Raw genomic sequence first — 14,434 nt, 5'->3', positions numbered from 1 at the left:
GCTTCCGGACATGCGCACAGCCTTGTGCCCTGGAATTCCTTAACCTGGACATGAGGTAGAGCGTGTCAGTCTTGCGAGTTGTGGCGTTTCTGTGGGGGGCAGTGACGAGATTTGTAATGGGACCCCCGACTTTTTGCCCTCAAAAGGAGGNAGGCGGGGGTAGTGGAGGGAGAAGTAAGTGGAGCCATTGGCTGTGTCTGGGGGTTACTTTTGGATTAGCCAGACGGCAACACCGCCAGAGACTGGTTCTGCAAATTGGTGACAGAAAGCAAGTAGGACTGAGTTCGGCTGAGCGTTGGCATTGGAAGAAAGAGCATGAGGGGAAAAAGCATTACCTGCTGCATTTCTAACATCTTCCCAGAGTCTGCCCTCAACCAACAATTACCCTGTCTTGGGTTAGGTAAACTACCCACTCCTCTCTCCATCCTGCACCCTCATCAAGAAATCTGTTTAGGAACACGGCACATTTGTGTTTAACTCCACGTGGGCTCCTTGGCTCCCTCCAGCTCAGTTACATTCTTTTATCAGATGATTGTTGTAATTCCCCGATCATTACGTTCTTCCCAAGTTCTACCTATTCTAGTAGTTTAGAATGCCTTCACATCTTCCTTTTACTGGGAGAGATCATTATTCTTTACAAGAACAATCCTAAAACAGTGCTCTTGATCACACTGCTTCAGAACTCTTGGAATTCTTCATCACATTCATCCTGCTCAGTGCCATTATTCATCTTATTAAAACAGCTTTTTGGATGGTGTCGTTTTTCTACTCCAGCACCTCCAGTAGCCATGTATTGGGCACTCAATGGATTCTCAGTCCTTGGCAGGGCATTCACTAGCAGTTTGGCCTTAATCCAAACTGTATTTTCTAGAACTATACTATAAGGCATTGCTCCTGTATCTGGGCTTTTCAGTTTTCCCTGAGACACTGCATATTTTGTTTGTATGTTACTTATGATACGTCTTTACCTTATTTCTATCTCTTGAATCATTTTGAAGACTTAGACAGCCATTTCTTACATTATGCCTTTTCTGATTATCATAAGCAAAAGTGATCTCTTGTTTTCTTCCTCTTCACTCTAACAGGTCTAGTTTCATATATTCAACAATCAGTATTGGTTGCATGCTTACTATATGCTTGACACTTTTCTAAATGTGAGATGATCAATTCGGCAGACAAGGTTCCTGCTCCCAGAGAGCTAACTTTGTAGTTGTGAGAAATATACCGTAAATAATAGAGAAGATTATTAGATAGAAATGCTGTGCAGAAAACTGAATAGAGTTTGGTGGAAGAGTGCCTTGCTGGTTCCTTTACATTATTAGTCAGGGAAGACCTCTGTGAGGATGTCATTGGGGAAGGACTAATTTAATCAGCAGGAACAGTTAACACAAAGGAACTGAAGGAAGCTGGTGTAGTTGGGAGTATAGTGGGTACTGAAGAAAGGGTACAAGATAAATTTGGGGAATAAACAGAGGCCAGAATCAAAGAAGTCTTTGGAAGCCAAGGTAAGTACTTTGGATTTCATTATAAGTGTGATTAGAGGTTTTAAGGAGGATTGTGATATTACTTAATTGACCTTTAAAATCATCATTCTGGCTATGTGGAGAATGGCCTATAGTAGCAGAAGCAGATTAGAGGCCTTCACAATGTATAAGAATTTCTGAGGTGGAAGTACTACATGATTGAAGGACAGCCATCGTGTACTGTCATCTCTGACAGTAATCAGAGAGCCAGATGCTTAAAGCCGATGAGAAAGTCAGCTTGGGGATGCGAAAGTCAAGGTTGTGACCAAAATGAAGTGGAAGTGGATTGAGGTTGAGATCAAGGAACTGAGGGACAGTGGTGTTAAATAGATGACGCATGTGGATGGACCTGAAAGCCATGCTGGATAGGAAGACAGGGAGGGAGGCATTAAAGGTGTCAGTGAATGAAGAAGAGGCATCTGGGGAATCAAAGCAGAAGATGACGGCAGATGGTAGAGCCTAATGGCATGAGCTTCAAAGGAGCTCGGATTTGGAGAGGTAGAGGAAGGAAAAATGGTTTGGAGCTGGACAAATAGAATATATTTACCATCTCTAGGTCCTAAGGTAGGTTGGTATGAAAGGAAAAAGAGCCTTCACTGGAGGGGACTAGAGAAGCCTGGGGAAATAGTCAGATTTCAGTTATAGCAAGAAACTGAGGAGACAGTGCAGGAAATTATGGAAAGAAGGAAAAGAAATATATCATCATGTAGTCTAAGAAATTAAGATATGGAGAATTTGCAGTGATTCCTACATGGCATAATTCAGGAGTGGGGGGCTTTGCTAAATTGGTTCAGATTGGTAGTATACATTGTAGAAATGGGGTGAAGGCCCAAATGATGACAGATGACCTAGAGACTGTGGTTAATACACAGAACTGAGTAGTATGGGGCCCCTGGACATTATATCTTTCATATAACTCTGTCTGATATGGTAGCCATGGGCTGTGTGAAGGGTGAGTAAAGGCTCCTTCAGAAGATTTTCTTACCTACTGCTTCAAGAAAGTCTGTAAGGGTTTTTTTTCTCTCTGATGCCTGTGGTATGGTTGGAATTTTTCTGTGGGTCAACCTCAAACGCTTGTGTCTGTAAAAGTTTGTAACTGGACTGTCAAGAAGGTTTAAAATTCTGGATTAATTTAAGCCTATTTTGAAGCATAATCACACTGCAAGTTGGTGTTTAGAATTTCATTTATCTATCAATTTGGACTATTGCTTCCTGTCTTCTAGTCCCTTCTCTCATCTCTAACCACTAATATATAAAAATCTAGCCACAAATTCTCTGGAATTAGCTAGAAATTTTCAGGGATGGAGTTTAGACAAATCATTATTTAAGTCCTATGTTCTGATCTCTTCTTTGTGGGCCTACAAATGGTATTTTAAAAAATAAATTATTTTTTATTAATTAGCATATAGTGCAACAATGATTTTAGGAGTAGATTCCTTAATGCCCCTCACCCATTTACCCCCTCCCATCCCTTCAACCTCTCCAGCAACCCTCTGTTTGTTTCCCATATTTAAGGGTCTCTTATGTTTTGTTCCCCTCCCTGCTTTTATATTATTTTTGCTTCCCTTCCCATATGTTCATCTGTTTTGTATCTTAAAGTCCTCATAGGAGTGAAGTCATATGATACTTGTCTATCTCTGACTGACTAATTTTGCTTAGCATAATACCTTCTAGTTTCATCCACGTAGTTGCAAATGGCAAGATCTCATTCTTTTTGACTGATGAGTAATACTCCACTGTATATATACCACATCTTCTTTATCCATTCATCCTTGATGGACATTTGACCTCTTTCCATACCTTGGCAGTTGTTGATAGTGTGCTGTAAACATTGAGGTACATGTGCCCCTTCAAAACAGAATACCTGTATCCCTTGGATAAATACCTAGTACTGCAGTTGCTGGGTCATAGGGTAGTTCTATTTTTAATTTTTTTAAATGTTTTATTATTTATTTCTAGGAGAGAGAGAGACAGCGTGAGCAGGGGAGGGTCAGAGAGAGAGGGAGTCACAGACTCTGAAACAGGCTCCAGGCTCTGAGCTGGCAGTCAGCACAGAGCCCGACGCGGGGCTCGAACCCACGAACCGCGAGATCATGACCTAAGCGAAAGTTGGACGCTTAACCGACTAAGCCACCCAGGCGCCCCTATTGTTAATTTTTTGAGAAACCTCCATACTGTTTTCCAGAGTGGCTGCACCACTTTGCATTCCCACCAGCAGTGCAAAGGAGATCCTCTTTCTGTATCCAATATCAGTTGTTGCCTGAGGTGTTAATATTAGCCATTCTGACAGGTGTGAGGGGGTATGTCATTGTGTTTTTGATGACAAATGGTGGTATTATTATTATTTTTTAATACAAATAATATTTTTAAAGCAGACTTGAAACTGACCCATTTTAATCCTGGATAATAAATGAAAGCTTGGAATGGGTGAAAGTAAAGTTGCAAATCTTCAATTACACAATAGAAAGATTGCCTATTAGTTCATCTGGGTATAGGAGGGTCAAAATACACATGATATATAGAAATAAATTGTCTTTTAAGGGGACCAGGATTGAAAAGGAGAAAGAAAAACGAATCCTGCAAATATATTTCTTTCTTGTTATCTATAACTTTTCTTTTGGGTAACTGACTGCCTCTTTGTTTCTTTTGTAGGCATTGTTATTTAAGAATGGAAGAGGATACAGATTTTAGAATCCGGTTTAGTTCTTTGTGTTTTATTACTGATCATGTTGGATTTCATGGCACTATTAAAAGCTCACCAAGTGATTTTGTTGTTATAGAGATTGATGAACAGGGACAGTTAGTTAATAAGGCATCCAGTGAACAGATTAGTAAAGTACTACCTGAGCCAAATAACTTTGCCAAAAAGACAAAACTTGATCTTGAGAATTTATCCTTTGAAGAGGGAAGTAACCAAGAAGTTAATATTTTTGTTGGGCGCTCTGGTGATGACCAGAATCATCAGTCTGGTTCAGAAAAGGAAGATCGTATCAGTGATGGAAGTTCCAAAGGCAAAGAAGAAAAAGTTGATGTTTTAGGCACCTTGTTAGATGAAAAAACTAATGAACTACTGAATCACTTTGCCTGTGATATAAAAGAGAAGTTGAATTCTAAAACTGAGCTAATTGGATCGTCTCCTGAATTTTCATTAGGCAGAATCCTTGACAAAAACCAGAGGGCTATTCTGCACAGCGCTGTTAGGCAGAAATTTCCTTTTTTAATAACTGTAGGTAAAAACAGTGAGATTGTTGTAAAACCAAATCTTGAGTATAAGGAACTCTGTCACTTGGTATCTGAAGAAGAAGCAATTAACTTTTTTAAGTATTTGGATGCAAAAAAAGAAAATTCCAAATTTACCTTTAAACCAGATACAAACAAAGACCACAGAAAAGCTGTCCACCATTTTGTCAACAAAAAGTTTGGAAACCTTGTGGAAACCAAATCTTTCCCTGAACTCAATTACAGTGCTGACAATCCAAATGTAGCAATAACAGTAAGATTTCGGGAAAAAACACACAAGCACAGGAAGAGGTCTCTTTTTGAGTGCCAGGATCGAAAAGATATATACACAGGTAATTTAATAAATAATTATCATTTTCTTCAACAAACTTAGTTAAAATTGTATGAAAGATGAATAATTTCAAATGAATTAAATAGAATTAACCCGAGGGCTCTTGGAAAAAATATTTGGGTCTGGTTTTTAGTGGAAGGTAAAGCCTTTCAAATTACACTAATTTTAAGAGTTAGCCTTACTGATGAAAGTATGGTTAGCATAGATCTTATGGTTCACATAGGCACAAATGTATAAAGTTGAAGCAGTTAGTGTGTTAATGTTATATTGGAGATAAATCTTGATTTCATCTTTAAAAATTTTAAATTAAAATTAAGCATTCAGAGATAAGTAGAATACATCTGCTATGCTTTGTTTTCCCAAAGTGAAGAGAATATCTTGTTATCTAAAACAATTGAACTTCATGTAAATTAAACAATAAATAAATTTAAAAAATAAATAAAACATTCAAACCTCACTACCCAAGGTAGAGAGCCTGAAAACTTACAAGGAGTTCCTTCCTGGCTCAGTCACTTATTTAGAGAGGTGGTTCCCAAACTTTAACATGCATTAAAATCTCAAAAAGGGCTTGTTAAACAAATTTCTGAGCTCTGTTCTCAGAATTTCTGATTTAGAGGTTTTGGGGCAAGGCTTTTTACAAATTCCCAGGTGATGCTTTTTCTACTGGTCTAGGTAACACATTTTGAAAATCACTGTTTTAGCGGGTATATTCAATTCCTAGGATTGGATGGAACTGATGAAATATGTTTAAGTTTATTCATTTATTTTGAGAGAGAGAGTGTGCATGTTTATGGGGTCATGCTCACATGAGTGGGGGAGGGGCAAAAAAGAGAGGGAGAAAGAGAATCCCAAGCAGGCTTCTCACTGTCAGCACCGAGTTCAACATGGAGCTGGTTCTCATGAATTGAACTGAGATCATGACCTGAGCAGAAATCAAGGGTAAGATGCTTAACTGACGGAGGTACCCAGGGCACCCCTAATGAAACCTTGTTCTTAAAGTTTGGTTGACCAGGTTTAATTGGCTTGTATCTTACATGAAGGATGGGAAGTATTTCAGGTGGTCATGTTTTATAGATTTATACAGTAAAGCTTTTTTGGGGGGGGGGGGTTAAACACATTATTTATTATTTATTTGTTTAAAGTGTTTATTTTAATCACTCAGTGCTCATCATGATACTCCTTAATCCCTATCACCTATTTCACCCATCCCCACATACACCTCCCCTCTGAAAACCATCAGTTTGTTCTCTGTAGTTAAGAGTCCGTTTCTTGGTTTGTCTCTCTTTTTTCCACTTTGCTCATTTTTTTTGTTTTGTTTCTTAAATTCCACATATAAATAAAATCATATGGTATTTGTCTTTCTCTAACAGACTTTTTTCCACTTAGCATTAGTCTAGCACCATCTATGTTGTTGCAAATGGCAAGATTTCATTCTTTTTTATGGCTAATATTCCATTGTATATGGTGTATACAGAAGTGTATCCTCCTCTTTATCCATTCATCAATCCATCAGTGGACAATTAGGTAGCCTGCTTGTCTTGCCTATTGTAAATAATGCTGCATGAGTACATGCAACCTATGGGTGCATGTATCCCCTTGAACTAGTGTTTTTGTACTCTTTGGGTAAATACCCAGTAGTGAAATTGCTGGGTCGTAGGGTAGTTCTATTTTTAACTCTTTGAGGAAACTTCGTACTGTTTTCCACAGTGGCTGTACCAACATCCACATTCATACCAACACCTTTTGTTATGTTGTTGATTTTAGCCATTCTGAGAGGTGTGAAGTAATAGCTCATAGTAGTTTTGATTTGCATTTCCTTGATGATAGGTGATGATGCACATATTTTCATGTCTGTTGACCCTGTATATCTCTTTTGGAGAAATGCCGGTTCATGTCTCCTCCCCATTTTTTAATTGGATTATCTGTTTTTTGGGTTTTCTGTTATATCAGTTCTTTATATATTTTGGATACTAACCCTTTATTGGATATGTAATTTGCAAACATCTTTTCCTATTCTGTAGGCTGCCTTTTCATTTTATTGATTGTTTCCTTTGCTCTGCAGAAGCTTTTTATTTTGATGTAATCCCAATACATTTAATCCATTTTGAATTTATTTTTGTGTTTGGTGTAACAAAGTATGAAACAAAGCCCAGTTTCATTCTCTTGTAGGTAGCTGTCCAGTTTTCCCAACATCATTTGTTTTTCCCATTGAATAGTCTTTCCTGCTCTGTCAAAGATTAATTGACCATATTATTGAGGGTTCATTTCTGTGTTTTCTATTCTCTTCAATTAATCTATGTGTCTGTTTTTATGCCAGTACCATACTGTTTTGATCACTATAGATTTGTAATATAACTTAAAGTCCCAAACTGTGATGCCTCCAGTTTTGCTTTTCTTTTTCAAGATTGCTTTAGTTATTTGGTGTCTTTTTTGGTTCCATACCAATTTTAGGGTTAGTTCTGTAAAAAATACTGGATATTTTGATGGAGATTCTATTAAATGTATAGATTGCTTTGGGTAGTATAGATTTTAACAATGTTTGTTCTTCCAGTCCATGAGCATGGAGTGTTTTTCTGTTTTTTTGTATTGTCTTTAATTTCTGTCATCAGTGTTTTATAGTTTTCAAAGTATAGATCTTTCACCTCTTTGGTTAGGTTTATTCCTAAGCATATATTATTCTTTTAGGTGAAATTATAAATGAGATTATTTTCTTAATTTTTCTTTCCCCTGCTTCATTATTGGTATATAGGAATGCCACATATTTCTGTACATTTATTTTGTATGCTGTGACTTTAGTGAATCCGTTTATTAGTTCTTGCAGTTTTTTGGTATAATCTTTAGGTATTCTATATGTAGTATCATGTTATCTGCAAACAGTGAACATGTAACCTCTTCCTTACCAATTTGGATCCCTTTTATTTCTTTTTGTTGTGTAATTGCTGTGGCTAGGACTTGTAGTATTATGTTAAATAAAAGTGAGGAGCATGTGAATCCTTGTCTTGTTCCTGATCTTAGGGGAAGGGCTCTCGGTTTTTCCCCATTAAGGATGATGTCCACTGTGGGTTTTTCATATATGGCCTTTATTATGCTGAGGTATGTTCCCTCTAAACCTATGTAGTTGAGGGTATTTATCATGAATGGATGTTGTACTTTGTCACATGCTTTTTCTGTGTATATTGAAATGATCATATGGTTCTTATTCTTTCTCTTATTGATGTGATGTATCACATGGATTGGTTTGCAAATATTGAACATCCCTTGCAACCCAGGAATAAATCCCACTTGATTGTGGTGAATGATTTTTTTAAAATGTATTGTTGGATTTGGTTTGTTACTATATTGCTGAGGATTTTTGCATCTCTTTCATCAGAGATACTGGCCTTGTACAGCAAAGCTTTTTAAATGAAAGCAGTACATGCACAGATTGCAGGTGGCACAGAAACAGGATTGTAACATATAGGGATTGTGTGGTATCAATGAAGAGATTGGGCCTTGAATGTAGGGCCCTAAAAGAATTTTGTATTATGACTTCAGTTCAAAAAAGATGCATGAACTTTTAAATATCTTTAAGATTTAATTTCCACAAATATAAAAATGGAAAGAATAATATCATGAGCAAGTTACTTAACAACATGGGCAAATTACTTAACAAGTTACTTAACAACAACTTTTGGTTGTACTTTAAAAATGAGGTAATAGTAAAACCTAATTCACAATCACATTCTAATAATTAAATGAAATAATGAAAATGTTTAATATACAATAGTTATCCAAATGTTGGTGTCTTCTCTCCTGGAAATTTCTGGTTGTATGGCTTGCCTTATCCATGAGAAAGTTGCTGGTATGGGACTTGACACGTGAGGCATGCAATAAATGGTAACAGATAAATCTGTTTTGAAGGAAAAAACAAAATTACTTTTACTTGTGGAAGGGAGAATTACAGATAAGTGATTTAAGCAGTTATAGATTTTATACTATTTGAAATTCTAATAGTATTACTTTGAATTAATGAACTAAAAAATTTTGGAAAATTTTTATGTATTAGTTTAAATTAGTTTTACAAAAACTGTGAGTACTTAGAGGGATATGTTAAGGGGGAGAATTGATGGTACTATTCCAGAGAATAGTATAAAGATACTAGGATATCCACAAGTCCAAGAACAAAGAAAAGGACAAAGGTAAAGTATGCCTGTCCCAGATTTTTCAAAGGCCAACCTTTTTTGAGAACAAAAACAGCTCATATATTAAAAAAATTCTTAATAAATAAGCTTATCTAAAAAGTAGAACACTTAAAAATCTTTTTAGTTATAAAATACACATAACAAAATTTACCATTTTAACCACTCTTTAAAAAACTTTTTTTAATGTTTTATTTTTTATATTTGAGAGAGACAGAGCATGAGCAGGGGAGGAGCTGAGAGAGGTGAAGATAGAATCTGAAGCAGGCTCCAGGCTCTGAGCTGTTAGCACAGAGCTTGACGCAGGGCTTGAACTCACAAGCAGTGAGATCATAACCTGAGCCAAGGTCAGATGCCTAACTGAGCCACCCAGGTGCCCCCCCCCCCCCCCCATTTTAACCACTCTTAAGTATAGAGTTCAGTGGCATTGAGTATATTCACATTGTTATACAACCATTTCCATCATTTATCTCCAGAACTCTTTTATCTTTCCAAATTGAAACTGTATACCCATTAAACAGTAACTGGCCATTCTCCTCTCCCCCAGCCACTGGCAACCACCATCCTGGTTTCTGTCTCTATGAATTTGACTACTCTAGGTATCTCAGGTAAGTGGAATCATAAAATATTTGCCAAGTTGTGATTGGTACATATCACTTAACTGAAGATCTTCAAGATTCATCTATGTTGTACATGTGTTAGAATTTCCTTCTTTTAGGGATGCCCGGGTGGCTTAGTCGGTTAAGCGTCCGACTTTCGCTCAGGTCATGATCTCGCGGTTCGTGGGTTCGAGCCCCGCGTCGGGCTCTGTGCTGACTGCCAGCTCAGAGCCTGGAGCCTGTTTCAGTCTGTGACTCCCTCTCTGACCCTCCCCTGCTCACACTGTCTTTCTCTCTCTCCTAGAAATAAATAAAACATTAAAAAAAAATTTAAAAAAAAAAAAAAAGAATTTCCTTCTTTTAAAGACTGAATGATATTGTATGTATATATATCACATATTATTTATCCATTCATCTGCCAATGGACATGGGTTATTTCTATCTTTGTCTGTTATGAATAATGCTGCTGTGTACATGGCCGTAAAAGTATCTGTTCAAGTCCCTATTCTTAGTTCTTTTGGGTATGTACCCACAAGTGGAATTCTGGGTCATATAGTAATTCTGTATTTAATTTTTTGAGATAGCATCGTAACCATTTTCCTAGAATACTTTTTGCAGAAGAAAATATATGAAAGATTTAAACATTCAATTTAATTTTTATTTTAAGAATTGCATTTTCCAGCTCTAGTGGTTTCATTTAGTTCTTTCTTGGGTCTTCAACTTATTACAGTCATATTTTCATACAATCTTTGAGCCTATTTTTAATAGGTCTTTAAAAAAATGTCTGGTAATTCTGTTGCTGTTATTGCTGTATGAGTTTCTAGTGAATGTCTTTTAGTTGGGTTGTGGGTCATATTTTCCTGCTTCTTTGCACGTGTAGTAATATTCTTTGAAGGTCAAACTTAGTGAGTGTTACTTTGTTGACTATCTGGATTATGTTGTCTTCTTTTAAAGAGTGTTGAATTTTGCTTTAATAGGTAGGAAGTAATTTGCAGATGTATTTGAGGCTTCATTTTGAGTTTTACTAAGGGAGGTCTAGAGTAGACTTTTCTCTAGAGCTGTCATATAGTTCTATTATAGCATGATCCTTCTATGGTTTCTACTGTATGCCCTTGCTGTTTAGTTAGATATCTCCTCTCTCTCCCTTTTGGCTGGTCTCCAGCTTTGTATAATCTCTGACAAAGAGATTACAAATTGACTAGATTACAAATGCCTAATATTTCGTTGTTTAGCCTGTCAGCATTCAGATAGCCCCCAGTGATCCTTAAGTACTGGTATTCATGATCTTTTATAATTCCCACCCACATTGAATCAGGGCCATCTTATCTAGGTAATAGATAATGGCAGCAACAGTGAGTGACTTCTGAGGCTAGATCATAAAAGGCATTTCATATTACTTCCTCGGACAGAACCAAGCCAGCGTACTTCGAAAGCACTCAAGAAGCCCTATAGGGAGAAACTGAGGTTTTGCATCAATAGCCAGCATCTACTTAGCCACTGATGTGAGTGAGCCACTTTGGATATAGCCTCTAGCTTCAGCTAATTTGACTGTAATTTCACAGTATCCCTCAAAACAGAACAGTCCAACTTCTGAATTCCTGCCCCCCAGAAACTGCTGGAATAGTACCTGCTGAAATAGTCTTCTCAGGCTGCCATAACAAAATACCATAGGTGCACCTGGGTGGCTCAGTCGGTTAAGTGTCCGACTTCGGCTCAGGTCATGATCTCACAGTTCGTGGGTCTGAGCCCCATGCTGGGCTCTGTGCTGACAGTTCAGAGCCTGGAGCCTGCTTCACATTCTGTGTCTCCCTGTCTCTCTGACCCTCCCCTGCTCATGCTGTCTCTCTCTCTCTGTCAGAAAGAGAGAGGCTTGAACAGTAGTAATTTATTTTCTCATCTTTCTGGAGATGAGGATCCAAGATCAAGGTGCCAGCAGGGTTGATGTTTAGTAAAGGTTGTCCTCTTGGGTTGTAGACAGCCATCTTTTTACTATGTGTCCACATGACATCTTTGTGCACACATGGAGAGAGAAATTAAGAGAGAAGGGAGCTCTCTGGTGTCCCTTCTTATAAGGACACTAATCCTATTGAATGAGGACCCCACCCTTAGGACAGTTTAATGTTAATTGCTTCCTTAGAGGTCCCATCTCCAAATTCAGCCACATTGGAAAGAGTACTTTGACAGAGGAATTTGAAGATTGGGGGTGGTGGTGGTGATGCAGATTTTCAGTCCATAACAGATAGTAAATACTTATTGTTGTTTTATGTCACTAAAATTTGGGGTGATTTATTGTGCAGCATTAAATAACGTATTTTGGTACCAAAAATGAGTTGCTTCTAAAACAAAAGCCTAAAACTTGTGGTAGCAATGTCTTTGGATTTGTTGGCAGGCAGATTTTTGAAGTTACCTCAGGGAAGCTATCACGGACAGTTTAAAGGAATAGAACCTGGAAGAAAGGAATACTTGTTATGTAGTGACAGAAAATTTGGCAAGGTTGTTGCATGCAGTAAAATGGAAAGTAGAAATGTTCTAAAGAGGAGCGCTGTAACTAAATAGATTTGTAGGCAAAATGTTGAAGACTTCTTTCCTGTTGCTTGTAGTAGAATTCTTAAGGAAAAACTCCTAGACCTAAAGGAGCCAGAACTCACGGGTTCAAAATCATTGTTTTCTTTAAAAAAAAAAATTCCCAGCTTCTTCAGATGGCACGTGATGTTTAAATTAAGAAATGGTTTCCAGACAAAGAGAAAACCATGGCAAGGACAGGACAGGTTCTAACAAGGAAATCTAGGGTGTGAACTGTGAAATCCTTTTTTAAAATTTTTGCATGATAGGCAAAAGACTCTTTGGGGGACTTGAAGGGTATGACTCAGGGATCCCCTGTGTTAGACAGTAATTCCCCTAGGGATTTAGGGGACATTTTCCCTCAGTAGCTTCAGTAGAAGCCCTAAGTAGAAAACATCTGGTCTTAACAAAATTTGAGTGTATCTTTGTCTAATAGAGTGAAACCACATAGTTTTTGAAAGGGTCAAAGACAGTACAAAATAAACAGAGGCCTTTGTACTGCCAAACTTGTTTTATTTATTTGTTGGTTGGTTGGTTGGTTTATATGTCTATTTTTGAGAGCGAGCGAGGGAGCAAGCCGGGGAGGGGCAGACAGAGAGGGAGACACAGAATATGAAGCAGACTCTAGGCTTTGAGCTATCAGCACAGAGCCTGACTTGGGGCTTAAACTCATCGACCACAAGATCGTGACCTGAGCCGAAGTTGGATGCTTACCCGACTGAGCCACCCAGGTGCCCCTATACTGCCAAACCTTCCACGGCAGGAATTGGGCTGAGAAAACTGCATTATAAATAGATTACTTTTACGGAAGAGGGAGTTTCCCTTGGCGGGCAAAGTTAACACCCAAAAGTGGACTCTAGAGCTATAGTAGTTATTCCCAGATACTGGGAGGATTGAATGCTAATAAAGGAACTACAAACATGTATCTGGCTGGATTCAGAACTGCTATGTAAGAGTAACTTGTAGGTATTTCTAGTCCTCCCCCAGTTTAAATAAAGAGTGTATAGCTTGCCCTGTGTGCGTTTGAACATTGCGAGGTGTGAGAAAAGCAGATCAGTCTCTTCATGTCACAGTCCTTCATAGCCTTCATATTAAGAGAAATTGTATTTGAGGATTCTAATTTGATATGTACTCAAGAAACCTTATCTATAGCTGGACTTGATTTAGATGAAAAAATGCTAGAATTTGAGCTGTTTTAATGGTATGAATTTTGGAGGCCTTGGGAAAGAATGAGTATATTTTGAATTGGGGGTTTGTGTGGTGGGACTGAAAGCATTAGAGCCAAAAGGTGGATCGTAGTTCTCAACCCCAAGATTCTCAATGCTCTTCTCCTGGTACTCACACAGAGTGGCTTTTGTGGCAGTAGAATATGACACAAGTGATGGTATATGACTTCTAAGTCTAGGTCATAAAAAGCATTATACTTTTTGCCTATCTTTCTTGAATTGCTCACTGTTGGGTAAGCCGGCTATATACTGTGAAGGTACTCAGGCGGCTCAGTGGAGAGCTGAGGCCTCTAGCCAACAGCCAGTACCAACCTGCCAGCCATGTAAGCAAGTCCCCTTGGAAATGCATCCTTCAGCTCCTGTCAGGCTTTTGAATAACTGTATTCCCTGCCACATCTAACTGCAGCCTCTTGAGAGAGCCGCACCTCAAACCACCAAACCAAGCTGCTCTTGAATCCCTGACCCACAGGTACTGTGAGAAATAAATGAACCTTTGTAAGTCACTGAGGTTTGAAGTGACCTGTTATGCAACATTAGATAAATAGTGTATAGCAATTAATCCTAGCCATGTGCAGATTACTAAAAAGCAAACACCTGAAGGGATCACCTATGCAGATTTCTGGAACTCTTTGTGCTCACATAGCTTCCTCTTATCTAGAACTCTGCCCTGTGAATTCCAACCCACTCAGCTTTCCTGAACTCTAACCTCTACCCTTTTAATTCAGTATAACCACTGTGTTCTATCTGGATTCATACTCCCTGTGCTATGGCCAAG

General features: G+C 38.1%; 1 protein-coding gene across 1 annotated transcript in view; it reads left to right on the top strand.

Moving 5' to 3' along the window:
* Positions 1 to 38: 38 nt before the first annotated feature.
* PUS7L (pseudouridine synthase 7 like) overlaps positions 39 to 14,434 on the top strand; it is a 32,187-nt gene continuing 17,791 nt past the window's right edge. The window contains exons 1-2 of the mRNA XM_077753232.1: positions 39 to 55; positions 4,176 to 5,095. Of these exons, the coding sequence (XP_077609358.1) occupies positions 51 to 55; positions 4,176 to 5,095 (925 nt within the window). The 5' untranslated portion in view covers positions 39 to 50. The remainder of the gene's footprint in view (positions 56 to 4,175; positions 5,096 to 14,434) is intronic.

The sequence above is a fragment of the Crocuta crocuta genome, unplaced genomic scaffold (assembly GCF_008692635.1).
Source record: "Crocuta crocuta isolate KB4526 unplaced genomic scaffold, BGI_CrCroc_1.0 scaffold30, whole genome shotgun sequence".
NCBI lineage: Eukaryota > Metazoa > Chordata > Mammalia > Carnivora > Hyaenidae > Crocuta > Crocuta crocuta.
The sequence above is the reverse complement of the archived record's forward strand: the minus strand, read 5'-3'. Positions and strand labels throughout refer to the sequence as shown.